This window comes from Mesocricetus auratus, unplaced genomic scaffold, assembly GCF_017639785.1.
Source record: "Mesocricetus auratus isolate SY011 unplaced genomic scaffold, BCM_Maur_2.0 Super-Scaffold_100027, whole genome shotgun sequence".
Classification (NCBI taxonomy): Eukaryota; Metazoa; Chordata; class Mammalia; order Rodentia; family Cricetidae; genus Mesocricetus; species Mesocricetus auratus.
The window spans coordinates 2777808-2804254 of record NW_024429208.1 but is presented as its reverse complement, the minus strand read 5'-3'; the positions used below and the strand labels follow the sequence as shown (position 1 = coordinate 2804254).

General features: G+C 52.9%; 2 protein-coding genes and 1 long non-coding RNA gene across 7 annotated transcripts in view; 2 read left to right on the top strand and 1 right to left on the bottom strand.

The window, feature by feature from the left end:
• The window catches only part of Clic1 (chloride intracellular channel 1), an 8072-nt gene extending 5800 nt beyond the window's left edge, over nt 1–2272 (bottom strand). The window contains exon 1 of the mRNA XM_005086827.4: nt 2069–2272. Within this exon, the coding sequence (XP_005086884.1) occupies nt 2069–2107 (39 nt within the window). The 5' untranslated portion in view covers nt 2108–2272. The remainder of the gene's footprint in view (nt 1–2068) is intronic.
• Msh5 (mutS homolog 5) lies at nt 687–26447 on the top strand. 5 transcript variants are annotated; one of them, XM_040732594.1, is made up of 25 exons: nt 691–883; nt 5821–5989; nt 6148–6271; nt 6823–6903; nt 7033–7095; nt 7742–7863; nt 8024–8133; nt 8369–8404; nt 9633–9715; nt 10253–10298; nt 15890–16028; nt 16836–16898; nt 21164–21292; nt 22217–22289; nt 22549–22658; nt 22844–22924; nt 23271–23358; nt 23524–23713; nt 23826–23952; nt 24222–24371; nt 24829–24903; nt 25031–25174; nt 25256–25393; nt 25927–26000; nt 26160–26447. In XM_040732594.1, exons 1-25 carry the CDS (start codon nt 729–731, stop codon nt 26245–26247), a joined length of 2658 nt encoding a protein of 885 aa, XP_040588528.1. In that variant the 5' UTR covers nt 691–728; the 3' UTR covers nt 26248–26447. The 5 variants fall into 5 exon arrangements, 4 of the variants coding, with proteins under 4 accessions (XP_040588528.1, XP_040588529.1, XP_040588527.1 ...); XM_040732595.1 differs by having other exon boundaries at nt 692–872; nt 26219–26447; XM_040732593.1 differs by having other exon boundaries at nt 693–883; nt 26219–26447.
• On the top strand, nt 2284–4882 carry LOC121134400. The gene is made up of 2 exons (XR_005871474.1): nt 2284–2420; nt 2706–4882. It is a non-coding gene; the product is annotated as an uncharacterized LOC121134400 (long non-coding RNA).

Below are 26447 nucleotides of genomic sequence, written 5' to 3'. Positions count from 1 at the left end.
CAATGGGTAAATTTCCAGCAAAGGCAGGCTCATGGCATCCCAGCAATAGACAGGTGGGAGGAGCCAAAGGAACAGCTACATCTTGGCAAGCTTGGAGAATCCTGAATCCAAAAGGCAAAGAGTAGGGGACTCGGTGGGGCTGGAACTGAATACTAGATCTTGACTCCTTCCTGGGTTCTCAAGTGGGGCAGAGACTAGGAAGGGCTGGGGGCGGGGGTGAAGGGGGCTGGAAACCAGGGTCCGCAATCATTAAACCTCCATCCAAGCCGCTCCTGGAGGCTGGGCGGGCACTCCAGTGGACCTCAACCTCACCTGAGAGATATGGAGGGCCTAACAAAGGGGGCAACTCTTCAACTGGATGCAGGTGACCTCATCCCCCAAAGGACACCTCCCCCCCAGACCGAGGGTGATTCATCTCTGTGTCTTCAGGCCTCGGCAGCTTCCTTCCTGGCAAGGAAGTGGGGGCAGGGACCTAGACACAGGCCGAGGCAACTGGGGCCACCCAGACGGTTCCCTAAACCTACACTCTCACTGCTGGTCCCCTAGTTGACAGCTCTGTTCTCCAAGATCCTCCTCGAAGGACACAAGGCCAGAATCTCGGCAGCATTGTTTGACCCAGGAATAAATAAATGTGAAAAAAGCCTCCGGAGGCGAGTGTGAGGTGGGGACCACACCTAAGGGGCGGGTCCAGGCTCCAGTTGGCTTCCCCGGGGGCCAAGGAAGCAGGAATGGGTGCCAGGGAAACCCCGGCAAAAAGGAGAAACAGACAGCGCACACACACACACACACACACACACGGTCACACAGGCGGGACACAACCGACCCGACAGAGACAAGACACGCACAGACCAGAAGTGGAACAGAGTGGGGGAGTAAGCGGAAGGTGGGGAGGATGTGTACAAGGGGGGGGGGAGAGGGGGGAGGGAGGGGGAGGGGGAGGGGCGGGGCCGGAGGGGACAGGCCTGAGTAGACAGTGGGCTGCAGCCAGGGGTTTCCAATCCCAAAAGCTGAGCCCCTTCTCTCCTTGACCACACCCACCCACCAGCCCAGGGGCTCTCCGGTCCCCTTAGGAGCTCTCTTCCCCTCCCCTCACTAGCAACTGTAACTAAACTTTAGTCCCCTTCCTGCCTTCTAGTCTCTGGCTTCCTGCGACCCAACCTGCAGCTTCCTGAAAGGTCCTTCCTTTCCTGTGCGGACGGACACACTGCTTCCGTCCCGCCAGATTCGTTCTCTGTGTCTGTGTCTCTGTGTCTGTGTCTGTGTCTCTCTCTCTTTCTGTCTCTCTGTCTCTCTCTCTCTGTCTCTGTGTCTCTCTCTGTCTCTCTCTCTCTCTCCCTGTGCTCATCTCTCTGTGTCTGCCTCTCTCTCTCTCTCTCTCTGTCTCTCCCTCTCTCTCTCTCTCTGTCTCTCTCTCTCTCTCTCTCTGTCTCTCCCTCTCTCTCTCTGTCTCTCCCTGTGCCTCTCTCTCTCTCTCTCTCTCTCTCTCTCTCTCTCTCTCTCTCTCTCTCTCTCTCTCTCTCTCTCTCTCTCTCTCTCTCTCTCTCTCTCTCTCTCTCTCTCTCTCTCTCTCTCTCTCTCTCTCTCTCTCTCTCTCTCTCTCTCTCTCTCTCTCTCTCTCTCTCTCTCTCTCTCTCTCTCTCTCTCTCTCTCTCTCTCTCTCTCTCTCTCTCTCTCTCTCTCTCTCTCTCTCTCTCTCTCTCTCTCTGTGCCCATCTCTCTTTCTTTCTTGGGGCCGCATGCCCTTCTCAGGCCCCGCCACCGTCTCCTTCTCAGCCCTTGGGTCCTCTGGAGCCCTGGACCGCGCGCGCCACACCCCATTCAGTTGTCCCTCGCTCCTGAAACCCCACTCGGTCTCCTCGAGGCTGCTGGGAGCCTCTCCCACAAACTTTCCAGGGCGAGTCCAGAACTCTCATTCCCGTCTCACAAGTTTTGCCCCCCTCTCCCCCAGCGAGACAGCATCGGGGCTGGGGTCAACGAGGAACCGGGCGGGGGTTAGGGCCGGAGCTGGAGGACGGGAGGGTTGGCTTGCAGGAATCCCGAGGGTGGCGGAAGGAAGAGGCGCTCCTACCTTCACGAACAGCTCGACCTGAGGTTGCTCTTCGGCCATGGTTGCGTCGGGGACCAGGAAGCAGCCGTCGCTGGGGGAGCTGGGAGGGGCCGGGGAAGGCGGGTCTCACAGTCGGGGATCCTCTCCTCCGGGCTCCGCGCTGCCCCTCGGGCCGCACCCCGAGTCCGATCCGACCCTTCTGGTTCGCTCCAGCACACGGCTTTCCCCACCGGCCCCGTGCACCCCACACCCAGCTTCTTTCTCCACCTCGGTCCCCTCCCGTTGAGCTCAGGGAGCAGCTGACTCACCGGCCGGCCCCGCCCTGAACCTGGGGAGGGGACCGGAGAGGGAGGGACGGAGGCCCAGAGTAAGGGTAAGGGAGGGGTGTTAGGAGGGAGGCCCGGGGCGGGAGGGGGGCTCCCCTGCTTTTTCTCTGACCTTTCCTGAACACAGCACCTTTTTCGTGCCTCAGTTTCCCCGCCTCATGGATGAGAAGGGCGGCCCGCTCTCCCACAGGGAAACACACCGAGGTGCACAAACGGGGTTGGAGGCTGGGAGCGTTCTGCGTTCCAGCCAGTCTGCTGGGGTGTGTGTGTGTGTCTGTCTGTCTGTCTGTCTGTCTCTGTGTCTGTGTGTGTACGTGTGTCTGTGTGTGCAGGAGGACACGGAAGCAGACACTGAGGTTGCGATCTGTGGATTGGCGAAAGGCACCAACTGGGAGACCCGGAGGCCTGATTCGACGGAAACAGGAAGCCGAGCCCAGGCTTCACGGCAGGGGGCGGTCCTCTGGAAGCCTGTCAACGCTTAGGCTTCCCCGTCCCGGGCCCCTTCCCCTCCTCCGGCTGGTAAAGGTTGCCTTGGAGACGGGAGGGGGGTTATCCCGGCACCAGGATAACACTGGGGCTCATCCTGGCATGGGTGGGGTGTCGTGAGAAGAAAGCAAAGGTCAGACAGATCGGAACACTAAGTAAACAAGGAGGCAGAGGAAAAGTAAATTTTCCCCTTGGAGGCTTGATTTTGGAGTTGCTATCTAACGTTACAACCTATTTTTGTTGTTGTTGTTTAATCTAAAATATGTCTGCCAGTATTCCAGCCTGCACGTTCTACTGTCCGACCATGCGCTTCCTTTTCTACTGTCCAAAAAAGAACTCCATTTGGAGAAAAACACGCTGGACTTAGAAAGACCTAGAAACAAAACTGGGCTGGAAACTGAGACTTCGAGGTGCATGTGTTGCTGGAAACTAGCAGTTAGTGGTTTCCTCTTAGCTTCCTCTTCCAGGAGCTTTCTCCTGGGGAATGGGGGCGGGGATCTCCTCCTCAGAAAGGCAGAATATTCTTGGTATTTGGACCTTTGGACATCCCTAAAGTGTGTGTTCCCAATCATGTCGACCCTCAAAATCCGCACAGGGGCCCTTCCCTACTGACGAACAAGGTGATTTCAAGGATGCCCGATTTCCCAGACTCTTCCGTTTTCCCCACGGGTAGGTAGGTGACCACCACAGACCTGCACAACCTTGATCTCACGGGGAGAAGCTTTAGTTGGTCTCCAATAGGCTTGACAGCCTCGCCCCTGCTAGTCTTTGGAGCCTCGGCTGCCCCATCATCAATATTGTCTGGGGCTGCCTGGATGGCCACCCTCCAGGGATCCTGCCTTCCTTTTCAGGCCACGCGCTCCTGGGACCACGGGGGGTTGGGGGTGCCTCCTGGATTTGAAGCCAGGACTGCTTCAGAAAACTGTGTTGCTCCCATCTCATCTGCCTGGCCCTGCTTTTCCACGGCTCCCTCTTCTCAGCTGGGGTCTCCTCCTGTGCCCCATGCCTTCCGTGTCCTGGTAACCAGTCCCTAATCTCCTCCCCGCCCAGATTGGAAGGTGGGTCCCTCCCTGCCACGCCTCAGAGCTGTCGCCAGCCTCCTCCAGGTTTCCATAGCTCCATTGCTCAACAATCTGCCAAGGGTAACCATTAACCCAGCCCTTAGCTCTGCTCCCCACCTTCCGCTGTGGAGAGGATTTTCCAGTCACTGAGCAGCCCGGTCACCTCACACCGTCTCCCTGGGCCCTAGACAGGACCTTCTTATTTCAGCATAGCTCGTACAGTTTGTTTGTTTGTTTTTTCGAGACAGGGTTTCTCTGTATTGTCTTGGAGGCTGTCCTGGAACTCTCTCTACAGACCAGGCTGACCTCGAACTCACAGAGATCCTCCTGCCTCTGCCTCCCGAGTGCTGGGATTAAAGGCATGCACCACCACCGCGCTGGGACAGTTTTTAAATCATGTATTTATAGTGGTGTGCGTGTGTGTGTGTGTGTGTGTAAGGGCACAAACACCGCAGGTGTGGAGGTCGGAGGTCAATTTGAGAGTTAGTTTTTTTTTCCTGCCGTGTGAGTCCCTGGGGATGGAATTTAAGGCGACGAGGCAGCCCTAAAGGGTTAATTATTTATTGTAAGCTGCATTTCTTTTCTTTCCCACCCAGCTCTACCATCGATGAATTATGATACCCAGTGTCCTTAGGGGTGAGCGGGCTGTGGTGCGGACACAAACCGGCAGGGGTGAACGCGTGTGATCTCACTCTGTCTGCTTTTCAGAACGCAGAGTCACTCACTCGGATCCTGCGCTTCCTCTCCAGAGGTCCCGAAGTAATCGGGGTCCCGTCGCAGCGCACTTGTGGGCGTTGGGTGGCCCCCTGCGTTCAGGGAACCGGCGGGGTGTGGCGGGGCGGGCGGAGAAGCAGGGTTGAAACGAGAGGCGGCTCTCACTTCCGTTATTTGTCTTAAGACACTGTTAGCCAGACGCTGCTCTGAGTCCTTTATAAATACTATTACCTCGGCGGGTGCAAATATCAACAGAGCGGTTGCCGTGGGCATGGGCGGGGTTAGTGCTGCTTCTCGCCCCGCTCCAGGCCGGAGGAATAAGGCTCTGGCTTTATAAATATTAACTCGGCGGGTGCAAATATCAACAGAGCGGTTGCCGTGGGCATAGGCGGGGTTAGTGCTGCTTCTCGCCACGCTCCAGGCCGGAGGAATAAGGCGCTGGCCCTTTAAGGGCGGCCTCCTCGCCGTAGCGCTCCCCCACCGCCCAGACCCTTTCCCCGGACTGGGACTCAGGCTCGCGCGGCGACTTTGTGGCCGGCGGGCGCCGCCCCGGCAGCAGCCGGAGCTCGGAAACCCTGGCCTCTGGAGGGAGGCGCGGCTGCCTAGCAACGGCGGAGGGCGGGAAGTTTGAACGCGCCGGCACCGCCCCTATCGTCGACGAGCCAATCAGCGCTTAGACCGTGCCCCTCGGCGCTGGGCCCTCCCTCTCTTCCTATTGGATAGCGAGACAGGCTCCCCCAGCCAATGGCGACTGAGAGGGCGGGGCGAGCGCGCAGCCCTCCTCCCCGCCCCGCCCCTCCCCGCCCCCAGATCCGCTCGCCCTTCCCCAGGCTGGCGGCCGTTGGTCAGGGAGGTCGCTCGTCGCCTCTGAGGTGACGGGAAAGGCGGGAAGACGCCGCGAGTTGAGCGCGGCTGTGGTTGTCCGGGGCGTGGGTGGCAGAAACGAGAGCTGACGCGACGGCCCGCTCCTTCCGACCCCTCCTCCCCGCCCCACCCCCTCCCCACCCGCACGCTCGCCCGCCGGAAGCACGACTTCGAGTGACAGAGATGAGGGGTGGGGCGGTGACTCGGGGCCGGTTCGCGGGGAACCTCAGACAGCCGCGACGCGGTGCGCAAATCGCCCCGCCCAGCCGCCACCCGCTGAAACGGGCGGCTTCTGAACCTCCCTCTCGTCCCCCGTCCTCAGAGTCGCCGAGCCCATGGCTTTCAGAGCGACCCCAGGCCGGACGCCGCCGGGACCCGCCCCCGGGATGTCCTCGGCCAGCTGCCCCAGCCCACAGGCCCCAATGCCCGGGCCCGGAGCTATCGAGGAGGACGAGGAGGAGGAGGACGAGGAGGAGGAGCCGCCCGCCGAGGTGTGGGAGGGAGGGGCGGGAAGGGCCGGGCGCGAACCTGTTTCACGTCGACTGAGGTGCCCAGTGCCCGTCTCCGAGACTAACATAATAAGGGATGGCCAGACCACGCCCTCCCCCAGGGGTCCCCATATTGACCGCTCTCCTCCCTCGTGGGGCAGATCCATCTGTGCGTGCTGTGGAGTTCGGGGTATCTGGGCATCGCTTACTACGACACGAGCGACTCCACTATCCACTTCATGCCCGATGCCCCAGACAACGAGAGCCTGAAGCTTCTCCAGAGAGGTGGGACAGAGCCCCTGACTCCTCTTCTCTGGGCTTGGAATTGTGTCACGCCTACGTCCTTTACGTGACTGAGTCTACTTTATAGTCGCCTGTAGTAATCCGGGGAATTGAGTATCCAACGCAACTTTATCGGGAACTTGCCCTATGTTAAATGCTGTAGATTTAGTCCCTGGCAAGCCGTTCATGACTTTAGTGGTCTTTTCCAGGACGCCTCCCCCCACCCACCCCTGCAGAATTACCACTTGACTAAATCTCTTTCCAGACTGCTCCCAGCCGGTGCAAAGCACTCTCTGACAGAAAATAAATCCTCTTATTTTTGTTTGATTTTTGTTTTTTTGAGACAGCTCTGACTGTCCTGGAACCCACTACATAGGCCTGCCTGACCTCGAACTCAGACACTGGCCTGTCTCCCGAGTGCTGGGATCAAAGGCGTGTGCCACCGTGCCTGGCTGAGAAAATAAATTCTCTAGTGGCAAGAAGAGAGAGCTGCCCGTTTCCTCTTTGTCGTGTGTAGAGCTCCTTTGACTCGTTTGGTCCCTTCTCTTTTCAAGTTCTGGATGAAGTCAACCCCCAGTCTGTCGTTACAAGCGCCAAACAGGATGAGGCCATGACCCGGTTCCTGGGGAAACTTGGTAAGGGTGGCATCAGGAAGGGGGAATGGAACTAAAGTGTGGAGTACCGGGAGGCTGGTGTTGACTGGAAGGCAGGACGGGCGAGAACGGGATTGAAGCATACACAGCCACGCCCCTTTGCTTCCACAGCCTCCCAGGAGCACAGAGAGCCACAGAGACCTGAGGTTGTACTTCTGCCGAGCGTGGATTTCGGTAGCTGCTTCCTTTACGTTGCCAGACCCCATCCCAGTGGCCCTGTCCCCTCCCTTAATCCACCCCATCATCAGAGATCCCCCCCCACCCCGTCTGTTCTTATCTGAAAATGCCTCTCATGCCCCATCACCCATGTCCCCGAGATTTCTCCTGCACCTTATCATTAATAACCCAACTTATTGAGAAGCCATCAGGTTAGTTATGTTAGGAATGCCCCCCCCCACAGAAAATGGAGATGACACTTTCAACCAGCCTCGAATGTTGGAGTTTCTCCCTTTAAGCTAAAGTGGTTTATTGCAATGGGTTCCTGATGACCATAAAACACTTCCTACTTGGCAAACTCCCAGGGTTACAAAAAGGACAGGGGATGTTCTGTCCTAATTAGATATCTGGACATTCGGACTATTCTTTCCTTTATCATACGTTCTTTTTGACCTAGAAAATCCAGAATCCCAGACATCACTTGTCTTTCCCAGGTTGTGGGTATAGCCAGACATCTACGTCACATAAAGAATGAAGAGTGCACTTTTGGTTCTTGCTTTAGCTTCCCTTAACAAGCTCTGTGGACTTGGGTTGCTTTTGCTCTTGTTAAGTTGGTGTGAGAAAATGGATTTGTAGACTCTTCTCTCCTCACTCCCTGAAATAGGTCCAGAGACAAGCAAGCAGCGTCTCCTTTCTGGAAACTACTCGTTCATCCCAGAGTCCATGACTGCCACTGAGAAAGTCCTTTTCCTCTCCTCCATCATTCCCTTTGACTGTGTCCTCACGGTGAGCTGCGTCACTGGGGAAGGCATGAGCTCCCAGTCCCAGGCTGAGTTCTGGGCTGGACTGGCCCAGCCCTGGAACATGGCAGTCTTTGTTGGTGTTGGTGTTGTCCAGCATCTGGAACATTAGGCTTTATTCCAACTGCACTACTGACCCCTCCCAGGTCCGGGCACTTGGAGGACTGCTCAAGTTCCTGAGTCGAAGAAGGGTCGGGGTGGAACTGGAAGACTATGGTGTCAGCGTCCCCATCCTGGGATTTAAGAAATTTGTGTTGTAGGTGATGTAGAGGGACTGGAAGGTCTCAGAAGTAAGCCAGCAGAGTGGACTCGTGTGCTGGGACACGGGAGGGGTGGGGACAGGGGACACGTGTGCTGGGACACGGGAGAACCAGGGCCTGTTGCTCTGGAGAAGACTGGGCGGTGCTGAGGGAAGGGAGCCCAGGGAGCGGGGCTTGCAGTGAGCTGCCGTGCCTCAGGCACCTTCCCTTTGACTTGTTTTCTGTCCTCAGGACCCACCTGGTGAGCATAGATCAAGACACTTACAGGTGAGGTGCACAGACTGCCAACTCCGCCTCCAGAAACACAAGGGTTGAGCCTAATGCTCTAAGAATCCCAGTGAGGCTCTAGTCTAATCCTGGCTGTTCAGATCTCTCTCCTTGAAGGAAAGGGAGGGTGATGGGGGGGGAAGGGGGGAACTGAAGCACAAAAGCATGGCCTCCCTTTCCTTCCTTTTTATGTTGGAGATGGACGAGGGGCTGGTGCCTGCTAGGCAAGCATTCTGCTCACTGAAGTGACAACTCCAACCTGCCATTTACTTTTTTTTTTTTTTTTGAGATTGGGTCTCTCTACATAGCCCCACTGTTCTGGAACTCACTATATAAACCAGGCTGGCCTTGAACTCACAGAGATCCACCTGCCTCTGCCTCCCGAGGACTGGGATTAAAGGTGTGCGCCATCACACCTGGCTTTCTTTTCATTTTCCTAAGCAGAGAAGCTGAGGCAAATCTAAAACTGAGTAATAAACCTCACATCAAACTTATTGCTGGGCGGTGGTGGCGCACGCCTTTAATCCCAGCACTCGGGAGGCAGAGGCAGGCGGATCTGTGAGTTCGAGGCCAGCCTGGTCTACAAAGTGAGTTCCAGGACAGCATCCAAAGCCACAGAGAAACCCTGTCTCGAAAAACCAAAAAAAAAAAAACAACTTATTCTTGCCAGGGGTGGTGGCGCATGCCTTTTACCCCAGCACTCAGGAGGCAGAGGCAGGAATTCTCTGGGAGTTCAGGGTTCAGGGCCAGCCTGGTCTACTTAGCGAGTTCCAAGTCAGCCAGGGCTACACACAGTACACAGAGAAACCTGCCTCAGTTCCCCACTCCCTTTATTATTATTTTCAAACAACGAAAGTGCCAATAGGAGCATGGCTCAGTGAGCAACAGCTCTTGCTACTCACGATTGAGGATCTGAGTTTGGACCTGAGTTTTATGTAATTCCTTGGCATCTCTGGCTGCCATCTTAGGCAAAGAAGATGTGGGACTCTGGGTTCGGTGAGAAACTCTGTCTCAAAAGAGAAAGAGACAGAGACAGGACAGCCACTTGTGTCCTCTGGCTTCTCACATATGTGTGGGAGCATGTGCACCTGCACCAAATCTGTGAGCACAGGCAGGTGTGGTGGCTCACCGTCAGTCCCAGCACTGGAAGGCAGAGGCAGGGGATTTCTATAAAACAAATATGCACACACATGCATATGATCCAGACGTCTTCATTTCTCTGTGACAGCGTTCTGCAGATCTTCAAGAGCGAGGCGCATCCCTCAGTCTACAAAGTAGCCAGCGGGCTAAAGGAGGGGCTCAGCCTCTTTGGTAGGTGTGCACTGTTGGTCACCCCACACTGAAACCCTGCTAGACACGCTGTTGACTCTTCCTGCTGTCCTGTCAGTGCCAGACGCCTTCTCCACAGCAGCCCGGGGTTCTCAGCCTCTGTGCCCACTCCCAGCCTGCGCTCCATAGCCAGCCATGCAGTGTAGCGTGCGTGTCAGCTCTGACCAACATTATGTTCAGTCTCTGGCTCTGTACGAGGTGCCCACTAATTGGGCACTTAGTACCTGTCAGTCCACCGAGGAGAGTTGTGTAACTGATTTGTATGGTTTTTATCTGGGTCCTCTGGTTTTAGGGTATATTAGGGACATGGCTCTAGATGTCCAGTTTCTCACTGGGCAGTTTACATATTGTGTTGGGCTTTTTGTGAGTTGTGACTATGTCCATTTATATATTTTTCTGGCTTTTCCCAGCCTCACATAGCTCAGGCCCCAATTTGTGGCCAGGCCCTGACTTTGGCTGCCTTTGTGTCCTGTATCTAGGTCTCCTTGTAACAAGTTCACTCCTGTGCATACCCCACAGGGATCCTCAACAGATGCCGCTGTAGGTGGGGACAGAAGCTGCTCAGGTGAGTGTGTCTCACACACACTGGATACCGAGGCCATGGCAAAGTATTCATTCAGCAATACTAGCCATAACTACTGCCCAGGGTAGCGGCTCCTATTATCCTCATTTTAAGTTGTGAGCACAGGTGCACTCATACTCATGAATAATATACAGATACACACACACACACACAGCAGAAACTTAACCACAGACTATGGATGCATTGCAAGATAATTTAACACCAAAAGCTAGGGGCATGGCTCGGTAAGATACTCAATTCAGTGTGAGGCCCATCTGCAGTCTAGAAAAAAAAAGTTAAACAAAACTAGACATGCCCCATCTCAAAATGACTTCTCCCCAACGCCCAACCCAGGGTCTTTATCAGGAGCATTGCATCTACCTCCAGAGTGGTCTCTGCCTCTGGTCTCTTCTCCACATCAGCTGTTCTTTCTAACCACATGCCATCATGACAGAGGCCTGGGCTTGCCACTGCACTTCTTAAAAAGTCTTCTCAAATAGGGCTGGAGATGCCATGGAGGTTAAGGAGCACCTGAACCTGTGCCTCTAGTTCCAGGGGATCTGACACCATCACACAGACATACACGCAGGCAAACACCAACGTGCATAAAACAAAAAAAATTTAAAAAGTTTTAAGTAAAAGCCGGGCGTTGGTGGCATACGCCTTTAATCCCAGCACTCGGGAGGCAGAGGCAGGCGGATCTCTGTGAGTTCGAGGCCAGCCTGGTCTACAGAGAGAGTTCCAGGACAGCCTCCAAAGCCACAGAGAAACCCTGTCTCGAAAAACCAAAAAAAAAAAAAAAAAAAAGACCCTGATAGCCAGAATGAGATATTGGTGTAGAGGGAGGAAGGGTGGCTAAGAGATTTCAGGACAGACACAGAGGCATTAGGGAATAACTGAATATGGAGGAATGAACGAGAGGCTTCAATCCAAGGCTCCTATCTTGAGATGCTACACTGCCATTAACGCTATTACCCAGGAAAATGTGTCAGGAAGAAGTCTGGATGTTCTGAGCCTGCAGTGTCTAGGCAAAGTACAGGTGGTAACAATATGCAATGGTCAGGCCAAATGTATAGGAGTTGTGTGAATCATTTTTTGTTTTTGTTTTTAGAGACAGGGTTTCTCTGAGTAACAGCTCAGGCTGTCCTGAAACTCACTATGTAGACCAGGCTGGCGTCAAACTCAGAGATCTGCCTCCCTGCTTCTGTCTCCTAGGACTAAAGGTGTGTGCACTGCACCTGGATAATTTTTGTTTTGTTTGCTGTTGAAGAGGGTCTCATGTAGCACAGGATGGCCTCCATCTAATTTTTTAAGGAACATTTTTATTTATCATTTTTAATGTGTATGGGTATTTTGCCTGTATGTATGTCTGTACACAACTTGTGTGCCTGGTCCCCTGAGGTCAGAAGAGTGCTTCAGACCCCTTGGAACTAGAGTTACAAAAAGTTGTGAACCAAGCCAAGCATTGGTGGCACACACATTTAATCCCAGCACTTGGTAGGCAGAGGCAGGAGGGTCTCTGTGTTTTTCGAGGCCAGCCTGGTCTACAAGAGCTAGTTCCAGGACAGCCTCCAAAGCCACAGAGAAACCCTGTCTCGAAAAACCAAAAAAAAAAAAAAAGTCTTAAGTAGTAGCTAAGAGGATGCTTCCCTATTACAGGAAAAGCTTAGCATATGTATGTTGTAGTGAGGTGTTTATGGTCCTTCCTGTTGCTGAGGCAAAATGTTTGATGGGAAGTCGCTTACGGGGAAAAAGGGACTATTTGGCTCACTGTTCCAGGTCACATGATCGTGGGAAGTCAGAGCAACAGGACCCTAGTGACATTATGTCTGCAATTAAGAGCAAAGAGCAATGGACTCATGCGTGCATCCAGGACAGGGCTCACGAGCTTGCTCCTTATTCAGTCTGATCCAAACCCAGAAGAGTGCTGCTCACAGTGTGGGGGAGTTCTCCACGTCAGTGGGTATAACTAAGACATTCTCAGATATAATTCTAGACTGTCAAGTTGACGATTAAAACCAATCATCGTACCCCATTCACCTTGGTTTTAGTTTTCAGGTTCACATCCCGAATTTCCTTGTTAATCCTTTTCTCCTAGCTCTAGTCCCTCCTGTCAACATTTAGTCTCATGCTTGAGGTCAAACTAGCTCTGACCTTTTTGGTGAAGCGTCCACAGGCCCGCACACACACACACGCACACACACACACACACACTCTCCCTCTCTCTCTCTCTCTCTCTCTCTCTCTCTCTCTCTCACACACACATACACACACACACACACACACACACACACGAGAGGTGGATGGGCTCCTGTGCTCAGATGCTCTTTCACGTCCGGTCAGAATCTTTAGTGAGCCAGTTGCCTTGTGCTTGTGAATTCCTGTTGCCCGTGTCTGTTTTTGGTTTGCTTGTTGGTTTTTTGTTTGTTTTTCAAGACAGGGTTTCTCTATAGCTTTGGAGGCTGTTCTAGAACTCAGTCTGTAGACCAGGCTGACCTCATATTCACAGAGATCCGTCTGCCTCTGCCTCCTGAGTGCTGGGATTAAAGGCGTGCGCCACCACCGACCGGCTCTGTTGCCTGTGTCTGACATGTGAGTTTGTAGATAAACTATTTAAAGAGAGAACAAAGTACGAAAACTCAAGCACACTGGCCACATCGCCTCCAGACCTGAGTCCATAGAAACCTTTGCTACCAGACAGGCTCATAGGTGACCCCTTCCCCTCCCACCCACCCCACTGCAGCTCATTCCTCTGTGGACTGATTGAGGATGATCTCTGAGTGATTCAAGTATCCACACGTTCTTCAATGCTTTAGATGTAAATCCGGAATTTCAAGCAGGAATAGGAGGGGGATGTGGAGGTCTTACAGGGTTTGTTTGAAACATGGTCTCACTATGTATCCCAGACCTGCCTGAAACTTGCTAGAAAGGCCCAGATTGTAATTCACCTTGTGATTATCCCCCTCTCTGACTCCTGGGTGCTGGTATTACAGGAATGGATCAGCATGCCTAGCATGGAGGAAAAGAATTTCCCATGAAGAAGAGAATTATGCTAAAGATGGAGAGAGCCAGGCATCCTGGCAAATGCCTGTAATCTCAGAACTGGGAAAGAGTGGGTCTAGAATATAGTACAAGTTTGAGGCCTTTGCTACAAGGCCTCTGTGTGTGTGTGTGTGTGTGTGTGTGTGTGTGTGTGTGTGTGTGTGTGTGTGTGTGATCACTTGCTACTCTTCTAGAGGATCCTTGTTCAGTTTCCAGCATCCAGGCCATGCTGCTAACAACTGTGTGGAGCTCTGTTCCAGGGTCTGAGACCCTCTGGCCTTCAGAGGCACATACTTGCACACTCATTGCATACATACCACAATACACACATTTGTCTTGTTTTTTTAAGACAGGGTTTCTCTGTGTAGCCCTTGCTGTCCTGGGACTCATTCTGTAGATCATGATGGCCTCATACTCAGAGATCTGTCTGCCTCTGCCTCTGTTGGGATTAAAGACTACACCACAGCCGCCCGGCTCATACCTGTAAATTTTTAGAGGGGAGGAATAGAGTAAGGACTGGGGACGAGTACCAGGCTTTTTCTTTTGGGTCACCAACCAGCTCCTAGATCATGACACAGAGACTTATTAAGTTTTGTGTGTCCAGCCTTAGCTTAGGCATGTTTCTGGCTAGTGGTTTTAAATTACGCTGGTTCTCTTCTTTTCCTTGGGGCTGTTGCCTTTCTGAGTTCTGAGCTCTTACTTTTTACTGCTTCTCTGTCTGTCTGGCATCTGCTGGCTTCTTGCCCCAGGCGTGTTCCTCATTCTCTCCTCCTCCTTTTTTTCTCTCTTCCCGAGCCTGTATTTCTCTCTACCTGGAAACACTGTCTATCCCTCTCCTGCCTAGCTATTGGCTGGTCAGCTTTTTGTTAGACCAATCAGGTGCCTTAGGCAGGCAGGGAGAAACAGAGGCAGCACATCTTTACATAGTTAAACAAATGCAGCACAGAATCGAGAACCCACAAAAATCTAACAACCAATCAATTGAGGGGTGCAAGGAAAAGACAAACTCACAGATACAGAGCAAAGCAGATTCTGCTGCTGACCCAGCTGCTTTCGTGCCGCTGTCCTGTCCGGATGAAGAGCACCAACGGCGCTGCCTCTGCTTCTTGCTCCAGCTCCCAGTGCCAAGAGAGCTCCAGAGAGCACCACCCCTCTCCCCAGCTCGTAAGCTGTACTTATACAGACAAGACCACGCCCTAGGACTTGTTTCCTCAGAGGTCATTGGCCAAATGGATGGAAATCCCACAAGAAGGAGTAAACAAAAGTAATGCACCTTGCCTGCAGTGGTGGCACACATCTTTAATCCCAGCACGGTTGTGAAATCAGGGCCATCAACAGAACACAAGCCTGGTAAATCCAGGTGTCCTATCAGAAAGTCCCCTAAAGGACACTTGTGCTCTGCCGAGTGGGGCCAGACCTTCCCAGCCCGGCCTGCACTTCCATGACCCAAGCCCTCTTTGTGGAGAACAGGGATGGCCAAAGCCCACCCTTGAACTGAAATGGATCTTTGGTTTTATTCTAATTTGGGATGTTCTGACTGAACATGACTGGCTATGGGCTAAATGGGATGAGGTACGCATCCTGAGGCCCATGTCTCCACTCGCTAACTCATAGACAACATGAGTAATGGCTTCCTGTAATGTAGAAAAGAACCCCCAGGCTAAAGTTCTTACAGAACCCACACCCAGAATTAAACAAATACAGATGAGACGTTATTACTATGCAATAGTTTATTTAACGTAACAGGTAATACTTCTGGCAACAGAAGATGTAATGTTTGTACACGCTAGTCATTAATGAATCAGATCCACTCATTGAAACACCTTCACAATGTCTCCCCAAGTCCTCTCTCTACAAAAGATGACCATTATGAAAAATTGTAAGATGTGTTGGGTATGATGGCCCCTGTGTTTAATCCCACCAGAGACAGAGAGGCAGGCAATTTTGCGACCAGCCTGAACTATGTGAAACCTGTCTCAAAAAAAAAAATGCAGGCTGGGGGTGTGGCTTAGTAGTTTGGTGCTTGGATTATGAGTAAGCCTTGACCCAACCCTAAACATTGCCAGAAGAAGAAAGAAAAGAAGAGAGTAGGAGAGAGAATGAGAATTAGTTATAGGCATTTACACAGGAAAACCATGGAAAGATGAAATTTCATCTGTGCTGTTGCCCTAAAATACTGTCACAGCTGCATTCAGATAGCAAACGCGTACTGACTCAGCCTCTCCCACTCAGCCACAGAGAACTGTAGTGTTGGCACACAAATGCCACAACACACTGCTCTTGCTCTAAAATATTGACATGCTCTATTACATATTCACATGAGTGACACATGGTCTCACCCATCAAACCCATGACATACAGACATAGACATAGTGACATCCAGCAATTTTCTCAAGTACATACAAACATGAGAACACAGACAGGGCCTTGCACTTACATTCCTATAGCATGCTGCAGGCACATATTACCACGCGCCCCGAAGATTTCCAGGAAAAATGAAGATGATGAGAGATGTGGCTTCTAATTTCCCCATCCCAACCCCCCACCCCCAGGCTATGGTTTACACGTCCAACTCAGGAGCTAAAGGAACTCAATTCTCGTCTGGATGTCATTCAGTTTTTTCTGATGCCTCAGAATCTGGACACAGCCCAGATGACGCACCGTCTCCTGAGCCACATCAAGAATGTGCCTGTGAGCCCAGGGCAGAGGTCGGGGCAGGGGCAGGGGCAGGGGGTGAGGCTGAGCACCCCCATGGCAGAGGTCAGGGCGGGGGAGTGAGGCTGAGAGCCCCCATGGCAGAGTCGGGAGTGATGCCGAGAGTCCAGGGTGGAGGGGGGGGTGAGTGAGGCTGATGGCTTATAGAAAACTTGGGGCTTCTTTTGTTTATTTTATTAAAATTTAGTTTATTTGTTTTGTGTTTTGAGATAGGGTCTCACCATGTAACCGTATGGCTGGGAACTCACAGGGATCCACCTGCCTTTGTCTCCCAAGTGATGGATGAAGTTGTGCATCATCACACCTGACTGTTTTTGAGACAGGGTCTCTGTGTGGTCCTAACTGACTTGGAACTTGGTATGAAGACCAGGCTGACTTTTAACTCAGAGATCCACCTGCCTCCCAAGTGTAGGCCACTACTGCCCAGCCTAAGATTTATATTATTTTTAATTTTATACATGTATAGCATGTATGAGTTTGAGGCTAGCCTGGTCTACATAGTAAGTTCCAGTTCAGCCAGAGCTTGTCTCAAAAAACAAAAAAAACAAAACAAAAGTCAGATGACTCTGTGTGGAGTATTTGCATGTGAGTATGGGTGACTGCAGAGTCCATAATAGGATGGTGGGTTCCTTAAAGCTAGAGTATGGGTGTTTGTGAACCTCCGTCTGTGGACCCTGGGGACCACACCTCTGGAAAAGCATCTCTCCAGCCTGGACTGTGGGCCTCTTGAGAGGTATCAGACAGTAAATGGCAAACCATGGCTGTCCCTTTGTCTGTTTGTAGCTGATCCTGAAGCGCATGGAGCTGTCCCACACCAAGGTCAGTGACTGGCAAGTCCTCTACAAGGTAAGGCCTCTCTCAGGATCCTCCTGCCCCTTCTCCTGAGTCCAAGGGCTGCGGGCTCCCCTTCTTTCTTTCTTTCTTTCTTTCTTTCTTTCTTTTTTTTTTTTTTTTTTTTTTTTGGTTTTTTGAGACAGGGTTTCTCTGTGGCTTTGGAGGCTGTCCTGGAACTCGCTCTGTAGACCAGGCTGGTCTCGAACTCACAGAGATCCACCTGCCTCTGCCTCCAGAGGGCTGGGATTAAAGGCGTGCGCCATCAACGCCTGGCGCAGGCTCCCCTTCTTAGACCCAGAAATCCCAGATAAGCTTCAAGTCCTGTGTACAGACCGTCTCCACTCTGGATGCACTGCCACAGTTTACCCACTGACGCTTCTTTTAAACTTTGTGTTGCAGAAAATATTTGCAAGGAATAGTATAATTACTCCCCTTGTGCCCAATCGTTCAGTGTCAATACTCCTGACAATCTCCTTTTACCTCCAGCCATTATTTTATTTCTTTTTTTAAAGACTTATTTATTTATTTATTCATTGTGTCTACCTGCATGTTAGAAGAGGGCGCCAGATTTCATTATGGATGGTTGAGAACCACCATGTGGTTGCTGGGAATTGAACTCAGGACCTCTGGAAGAGCAGTCAGTGCTCTTAACCTCCGAGCCATCTCTCCAGCCCGCCATTATTTTATTTCATCCACAAATACATTGCAGTGATTAAAAAGTTGGCACTGGTATCACTGCTCAATATCAGAACCACGAGGTCCTCACCGCCTGTATCATTTTATCCTGCATGTACCCTTGTACAACATGTGCATGCCTAATCTGGAGAGGCCAGCAGAGGGCGTCAGACCTCCTAGAACTGGAGTTACAGATGGTTGTGAGCCACCCTGTGGGTTCTGGAAAACAAACAAACAAACCGTAGTCCTCTACGAGAGTAGCCAGAGCTCCTAACTGCTGAGCGGTCTCTCCAGGACCTGTGAGGTTTGACGTTAGTGTTGTAAAGACAGTGGGGCAGAAGCTAGAATTAGTGATGTGTGCCTTGTCTGGGTTGCTATGACTGTAAATATGCTTACATAATCATAAAGCAAAGTAAATACCTATCGTCTTCGTGTTCTGTTGCTGTGAGGGGACACCGTGACCACAGCAGCTCTTGTAAAGGAAGTAAATATCTATCGTCTTCGTGTTCTGTTGCTGTGAGGAGACACCGTGACCACAGCAGCCGACTTACAGTTCCGAGGTGTAGTCCACTGTCACCATGGTGGGGGCGTGGAAGCGCACAGGCGCACACGGCGCTGGAGAGGAGCTGAGCACTGACCTCAGACAGCAGGGAGCGCCGCCCACTCCCTATGGGCCTGTGGGGGCCGTTTCCATTCAAACCACCACATTTATTTCCTTTTTTTTTTTTTTTTTTTTTTTTTTTGAAACAGCTTCTGATTGTGTAGCCCTGGCTGTCGTGAACTCTTTATGCAGAGTTCTGGCTTAAAATTCACAGAAACTGCCCCTCCTCCGCCTTCCTTCTGAGTGTTTGGATTAAAGGTGTGTGCCACCACGCCCCTGTCTCTTTCTGAATTTTAAAATGTATTGTTGTATTGTTTTACTTAGGTTTTAAAAACTGATTGCATTGCTTTGTGAATGTGGAGCACTCGTGAGACAGTGTGCATGCGGGGTGAGAGGAAAGCACCAGGGGTCAGGGGTCAGGGGTCAGTTGTCTCCTTCCTCAATGCGGACACCAGGGTTGAACTCAGGTTGTGAGCAATCGGAAGCAAGTGCCTTTGTCTACTGCCGCGTCTTGCTGGGTCTTATTTTTTGAAGCAATTTAAGACTTAAAAGTTGCAAGAATTATAGTTATCCTGCCTTCCCTTAAATTAACATCCTATAATCACAAAACAATTGTGTGTGTGCAGGTGGGCGCGTGCGTGTGTGCTTGTGTGTGTATACGTGTGCGTGCGGTTTGTGTGTGTGTTTATGGTGTGTGTGTGTGTGTGTGTGTATGGAGTGTGTGTGTGAACTGAACCTAGAATGTTACACATGCTTGGCAAATGGTCTATCACTGAGATAGATTCCTCAGCTCTATGTCAGTCGATTTATTTCTGCCAGGCATTGGTGGCACACACCTTTAATCCCAGCACTTGGGAGGCAGAGGCAGACGGATCTCAGTCTGTTTACAGATCAAATTCCAGGACAGCCTCCAAAGCCACAGAGAAACCCTGTCTCAAAAAACCAAAAAAAATATTTATTCTTATCTATTTTGAGACAGGATCTCACTGTGTAGCCCTGGCTGTCCTGGAGCTTGTTTTGTAGACTAAGCCAACCTCAAATTTATAGCGATCTTTTGCCTCTGCATCCTAAGCACTGATGCTTGCTTCTTTGGTTGGTTACTTTTGAAAGTGGGTCTCAAAATATAGCCCAAGCTAGCCTCAGATGCACTAATATAGCCCAGGCTAGCCTCAGATGTACTATGGCATCCAAGCTGATCTTGAACTTGTGATCCATCTTCCTCACCTTTCAGGGAGCTGGGATTATAGACTTGTGCCACCACACCCAACTGAGACCTTGTCCTCTCCCCCAAAACAAAAGAAGTTTAAGGTTATCCTGGGCTACCAAGTGAGTTAGACAGCTGTGTGGATTACTTGGTGGTATCTCAGAATAAACAAGGGTAGGGGTCACAGCTCAGCCCTGGAGTACTGTGAGGACCCTGGGTCCTGGGTTCAATTTGAGAGAGACATGAGGGGGCAGGTGTACACACCTGGTTCAAGCCCCAGCTGTCCATTTGCGAGTTTGTTTATCAAGAGTGAGGCTTTCAGGCCTTTACTCCAGGGTCTCCTCCGTGAACTGGAGGTGGTCGCTGTGCCTTCCTCTCCAGTCCATGTGCTCTGTTCCTGCTCTCACATGACTTTTGAGTCTTTTTTTTTTTTTTTTTTAGTTTTTCGAGACAGGGTTTCTCTGTATTGTTTTTGAGGCTGTCCTGGAATCGGCTCTGTAGACCAGGCTGGCCTCGAACTCACAGAGATCCACCTGTCGACTTTTGAGTCTTTATTCACGACCTGTCACATTTCCTTTTCTCTGAAACGGCTTTCCCTAACTGTTTCAGGCCGTGTTAGTCTTGTTTTCTGAAACTCGACTACTTGGTCAGTTGTACAGCTCACTTTGCTGGCTTGCAGTTCACACAGCTCTTCCCCAGAGCGAGACCTCTGCCGCTTAGGGCTCTGTCCAGAGGGCTAAGATGTGGTTAGATGAGAGAGAGGGCTGAGATGCAGTTAGATGAGAGAGAGGGCTGAGACTCGGTTAGATGAGAGAGAGGGCTGAGATGCGGTTAGATGAGAGAGAGGGCTGAGACGCGGTTAGATGAGAGAGAGGGCTGAGATGTGGTTAGATGAGAGAGAGGGCTGAGATGTGGTTAGATGAGAGAGAGGGCTGAGATGCGGTTAGATGAGAGAGAGGGCTGAGACTCGGTTAGATGAGAGAGAGGGCTGAGACGCGGTTAGATGAGAGAGAGGGCTGAGACGCGGTTAGGTGAGAGAGAGGGCTGAGACGCGGTTAGGTGAGAGAGAGGGCTGAGATGCGGTTAGGTGAGAGAGAGGGCTGAGATGCGGTTAGGTGAGAGAGAGGGCTGAGATGCGGTTAGGTGAGAGCTCCTCCACTGGCTCAGCCTGGCTCCCGAGCACTCCGAGCCTTTCCTCCCTGCAGGGCCCATGCTGTGGCTGCTGCTTCCTGTTTGCTTCTTTTCTTGGCTCCTAAAAAAACACTTTTTTTAGCCAGGCAGTAGTGGTGCACACCTTTAATCCCAGCCCTCAGGAGGCAGAGGCAGGCGGATCTCTGAGTTTGAGGCCAGCCTGGTCTACAGAGCGAGTTCCAGGACAGCCGGAGATACACAGAGTAACTTTGTCTCAAAAAACAAAACAAAACAAAAATATGTATTTATTTACTTAGTGTAGTCTGTGCTAGCTTGTGCCATGACTCTCACTTGGAAACCAGAGTACAACCTGAGAGACTCCCTCCTTCACACACACACAGGGGTCTGGAGAAGGAACGCGGCTGCGAGGCTCAGCAACCCTCAGCTTCCCTTGCTGAACCACGTCCTCGACCCTTTTCCTCGACGTTTATTCCTAATCTCTCTTGCACAGTCTAACTGGCAATGTCTCTGTTTTCACGTGTGCCTCGCTGTGTCTCTCTGAGCCTCTATTACTTCTCTGTGTCCCCACCGCCTCTGTTCTCAGTCGGCTACACCCGCTCCCTCAGCTCCCTGAGCTGCCTCACCTTCCTGGGCTCTCTCCTGCAGACTGTGTATAGTGCCCTGGGCCTGAGGGACATCTGCCGCTCCCTGCCACAGTCCATCCAGCTTTTTCACGACATCGCCCAAGAGTTCTCTGACGACCTGCACCACATTGCCAGCCTTATTGGGAAAGTGGTGAGAGGAAAGGGGACATGAGGAGGAAGCAGAGAGTGGAGTGGGAACAGAGAGGATGGGATGGAGAGGATGGGATGGAGAGGATGGGATGGAGAGGATGGGATGGAGAGGATGAATGGAGAGGATGGGATGGAGAGGATGGATGGAGAGGATGGGATGGAGAGGATGGGATGGGATGGAGAGGATGGGATGGAGAGGATGGGATGGGATGGAGAGGATGGGATGGAGAGGATGGGATGGAGAGGATGGGATGGGATGGAGAGGATGGGATGGAGAGGATGGGATGGAGAGGATGGGATGGAGAGGATGGATGGAGAGGATGGATGGAGAGGATGGGATGGGATGGAGAGGATGGGATGGAGAGGTTGGGGTGGGATGGAGAGGATGGGATGGAGAGGATGGGGTGGGATGGAGAGGATGGGATGGGAGGATGGGATGGAGAGCACGGGATGGGATGGAGAGGATGGGATGGAGAGGATGGGATGGAGAGGATGGATGGAGAGGATGGGATGGGATGGAGAGGTTGGGATGGAGAGGATGGGATGGAGAGGATGGATGGAGAGGATGGGATGGGATGGGAGGATGGGATGGAGAGGATGGGATGGAGAGGATGGATGGAGAGGATGGGATGGGATGGGAGGATGGGATGGAGAGCACGGGATGGGATGGAGAGGATGGGATGGAGAGGATGGGATGGAGAGGATGGGATGGAGAGGATGGGGTGGAGAGCACGGGATGGGATGGAGAGGTTGGGATGGGATGGAGAGGTTGGGATGGGATGGAGAGGATGGGATCAGTTTGGTAACTGAACAGGGTGTGGAGAGAAGTGTGTGAAAATTAGTGTTAGAGAATTGGGGGGGTGAGGACAGGACAGAGAAAGGGTACTGGGTGCTCAGAAACTGGACTTCCTGTCTGTCTCCTCAGGTGGACTTTGAGGAAAGTCTTGCTGAAAATCGCTTCACAGTCCTCCCCAACATAGATCCGGAAATAGATGCGAGTGAGTTCTGGGCACGGGGGTCCTGGGGGCCTGCCAGCCAGACACCAAAACCAGAGTCTCCTATAGCATAGGCTAGCCTCAAACCGAATAGGTAGCTAAGGATGGCCTCAAAGTGCTGACCCTCCTGCCTCCACTTCTGGAGTGCTTGAATTATTATAGCATGCACACCATGCCCAGCCAACCAGGACTTTTTTCATGTGGCCAGGGTTGGCCTTGAACCCCTAATCTCCCTGGACCTCACCTTTGTCTACACGCCTAGAAAAGCGACGGCTGACGGGGCTCCCAAGCTTCCTCACTGAAGTTGCCCAGAAGGAGCTGGAGAATCTGGACACTCGAATCCCTTCCTGTAGTGTCATCTATATCCCTCTGGTGAGCAGGGGGAGGGCGGGGCCTCTAGGGGCTGTGGTGATGCCCAGCCAGCCAGCTCCGCAGCCTGGGGACGTGAACACCTTTGGTGACTGTAGCTCTCTGAGGGGAGAGATGGAGCACCCCAGTGGTGTCTGCGAGGAGGCTGTCCCGCAGGTTTCACCCCGCTCTGCCTCTCCTCTCCCCAGATCGGCTTCCTTCTTTCCATTCCCCGCTTGCCCTTCATGGTGGAGGCCAGTGACTTTGAGATTGAGGGCCTGGACTTCATGGTAAATCCCTGTTCCTCCCGCCGCTGGGTGGGGTGGGGGTGTGAAGAAGAATTGACAGGAAGCTGGAAGATCGCCTTCAGCACTGAGCAAAGTGTGGGGCCATGTCTAGCTCAAGCAGAGCTGAGACAGAGAAGGTAGGGCGGGGCACTGGGGGAGGGGGAGGAGAGGGACACCGAGGGATGAAAAGCCACTGGGCATGGTGGTACACAACTGTGATCCTGGCACTCAGGAGACAGAGGCAGGGGGATCTCTGTGAGTTCCAGGCCAGCCAGGACTACAGAGTGAAATTGTGTCACTAAGCAAAAACAAGAGACAAAAGCCCAGAGCTTGGAACCCTTGCTCCCAGTTTCTCTCAGAGGACAAGCTGCACTATCGCAGCACGCGAACCAAGGAGCTGGATGCCCTGCTGGGGGACCTGCACTGCGAGATCCGCGGTGAGCAGCCTGGGGAGGCAGCCCCAACAACAGTCTGCTCTCTGGCCTTCTGTTCCCTTCTGAACAGCTGCGGGAGTCACTGCATCTGTATGCCTGCTTCCAGATCTTTCAGGGGCCTCTGTGTCTGTCTTCACTTCCCTGAACTGACCCCAGCTCCTTCCCCAGACCAGGAGACCCTGCTGATGTACCAGCTGCAGTGCCAGGTGCTGGCGCGGGCTTCTGCCCTCACTCGGGTGTTGGACCTGGCCTCCCGCCTCGATGTCCTGCTGGCTCTTGCCAGTGCTGCCCGGGACTATGGCTACTCAAGGCCGCGTTACTCTCCCCGAACCCATGGAGTACGGATCAAGAATGGCAGGTGAGAACAGAGCGGGGCCAGACGCAGACACAAGGGGCCCACAGGCTCCATCTTCTGGTGTGGGGCTCATCCGCCCGGATCTACAGTCCACGCGACGTCCCTCCCCCCACAGGCATCCTCTGATGGAACTGTGTGCGCGAACCTTCGTGCCCAACTCCACAGACTGTGGCGGGGACCAAGGGAGGGTCAAAGTCATCACTGGACCCAACTCCTCAGGGAAGAGCATATACCTCAAACAGGTGAGGCCACACAGCCTAGGTCTCTGCATCTCCTCTGTCTCCTCTGTCCTGCAGCCTGTGTTGGCCACGGGCCCCTTGGCCAACCTCTGGAGGCCCCGGCCATTCCCTAGCATGCACTCACCACACCCTGACTCTGCACAGTTAACTCTGAAGTCTCTGCTCTGCAGTTACACTGCGCCCCCTTAATCTCTCACTCGAGGTTTAGTTGAGACCCAGTTTTGCTTTTGCCCATAGAACCAGGTCCATGTCCTGTCCCCTCCCGTGCCCAGGTAGGCCTGATCACGTTCATGGCCCTGGTGGGCAGCTTTGTGCCCGCAGAGGACGCTGAAATTGGGGTAATCGACGCCATCTTCACCCGAATTCATAGCTGCGAATCCATCTCCCTCGGACTCTCCACCTTCATGATTGACCTCAACCAGGTTAAAGGGGGCAAAAGGAGGGAGGGGCAGGAGGGATAATCAGGTAGGAACCGCGCCCCTGCCCTTAGGAGCACATGCCCTCTGCTGCTTGTCCTCTGTACTTGAGGCCAGGGAGCACCCAGGTCAGAGTCTAGAGGAAGCAACACCATAAACATTCCTGGAGACTCCTTCATTGCTACCAAATGAAGGCTGAGCAAATAAGTGTGACTCTTAAGAAGCTGTAGTTTGCCGGGCGGTGGTGGCCATGCCTTTAATCCCAGCACTCGGGAGGCAGAGGCAGGCGGATCTCTGTGAGTTCGAGGCCAGGATGGACCGACAGCCTCCAAAACAATACAGAGAAACCCTGTCTCGTAAAAACAAAAACAAAAACAAAAAAAAGAAGAAGCTGTAGTTTGCCCAGGGCAAGCATCAGAGGCCCTGAAAGCGAAGGAGCCCCTTGTTCACTTGTGCCCTGCAGGTGGCCAAGGCGGTGAACAACGCCACTGAGCAGTCGCTGGTCCTCATGGATGAGTTTGGGAAGGGAACCAACACGGTGAGAAGAGAATGCTGAGAGGGGAGGGACAGGAGACTGAGCTCGGAGAGGGAATGGGGATGGTGGGCAGGGATGGGCAGAAGGGCACGGGTGCCCTGGCTGTCCCCTCACCTCTGCCCTCTGGCAGGTGGACGGGCTGGCACTCCTGGCTGCTGTGCTTCGACACTGGCTGGCCCTGGGGCCCCGCTGCCCCCACGTCTTTGTGGCCACCAATTTCCTGAGCCTCGTTCAGCTGCAGCTGCTGCCACAAGGGCCTCTGGTGCAGTATCTGGTGAGCAGTCACTCCAGCCCGAGGCCTCTCCCCTTCTCAGGCCCAGGGGAGCCCCGTCACTGTCACTGTCTGTCTTTTCAGACCATGGAGACCTGTGAGGACGGCGACGACCTCGTCTTCTTCTACCAGCTCTGCCAAGGTGTTGCCAGTGCCAGCCATGCCTCCTATACGGCCGCCCAGGCGGGCCTTCCTGAGCAGCTCATTGCTCGCGGCAAAGAGGTGACGAGGGCCTGTGTGCGGCCACCTCCTCCCCGGGCTCCCTTCCCGCACAGGTGCTCCTCTTCAAGCCCTGTGCTTTTAAGATTTATGTGTCTGGCTGGGCAGTGGTAACGATCGCCTTTAATCCCAGCACTCAGGCAGTCGGATCTCTGTGAGTTCAAGGCTAGCCTGGTCTGCAAAGAGTTCCATGCTGTAAACCTTACCTCAAGAAAAAAAAAGACTTATGTATTGTGTACATGTAAGACTCATGTATTGTGTACACATAAGTGTTTTCCTGCATTTGTGCCCGTGTCTACGACCGTGGAGGTCAGAAGAGAAGGTCAGATCTCAGGAAACTGGAGTAGACAGTTGTGGGTGCTGGGAACTGAACCTAGGTCTTCTGTGAGAGCAGCCAGTGCTGTAATCACTGGGCATCTCTGCACCCTTATACCTGCGCCTCTTGAAGACCTGGACTTGTAGGCCCACAGGATCCCCGACCCTCATTCCCCTCCCCCTGTGAGCCCCACCAGCTCCCGTCTTCCTTCCCGTGCTAGGTCTCAGACTTGATCCGCAGCGGGAAACCCATCAAACCCGTGAATGAGCTCGTGAGGAGGAACCAGGTGGAAAAGTAAGCGTCCTCCCCACCCTCCCTCCACCCTGCGCCCCTCCCTCACCAAGTCAGGTGTGGAGGCACACGCCTGTAATCCCAGTGTTCAAGGCCAGCCTGAGCTACATAGCAAGACCGCGTCAGAAAATGACAAAACTGACTGCTTTCTGAAACCCTTAGCTCTCGGGGCAGCGGTTCCTGTGCAGACCCAGAAGGGGCTCGGTTCTTTCTCCCTGCAGTTGCCAGGCACTGGTGGGTAAGTTCCTGAAGCTGGACTTGGAAGACCCCACCCTGGATCTGGGCGTTTTCCTGAGTCAGGAAGTGCTGCCGGCCGCCACCACCATCCTCTGAGGGCCCTTCCTCTACCCTCTGATCCCAACACCTGAGACCAGCACGCCGCCCCCTCTTCTGTGGCCCCAGCGTTCTTGGTCGTTTTGTATTAGGAATAAAATTTATTTTGGATCAGAA

Coding starts and splice junctions, on each gene's coding strand:
- Msh5 (XM_040732593.1), top strand. CDS start 729: ATGGGTGCCAGGGAAACCCCGGCAAAAAGGAGAAACAGACAGCGCACA. Junction 5,990..6,147: donor AGGAGGAGCCGCCCGCCGAG/GTGTGGGAGGGA, acceptor CTCGTGGGGCAG/ATCCATCTGTGCGTGCTGTG. Junction 16,029..16,835: donor GCCACATCAAGAATGTGCCT/GTGAGCCCAGGG, acceptor GTCTGTTTGTAG/CTGATCCTGAAGCGCATGGA.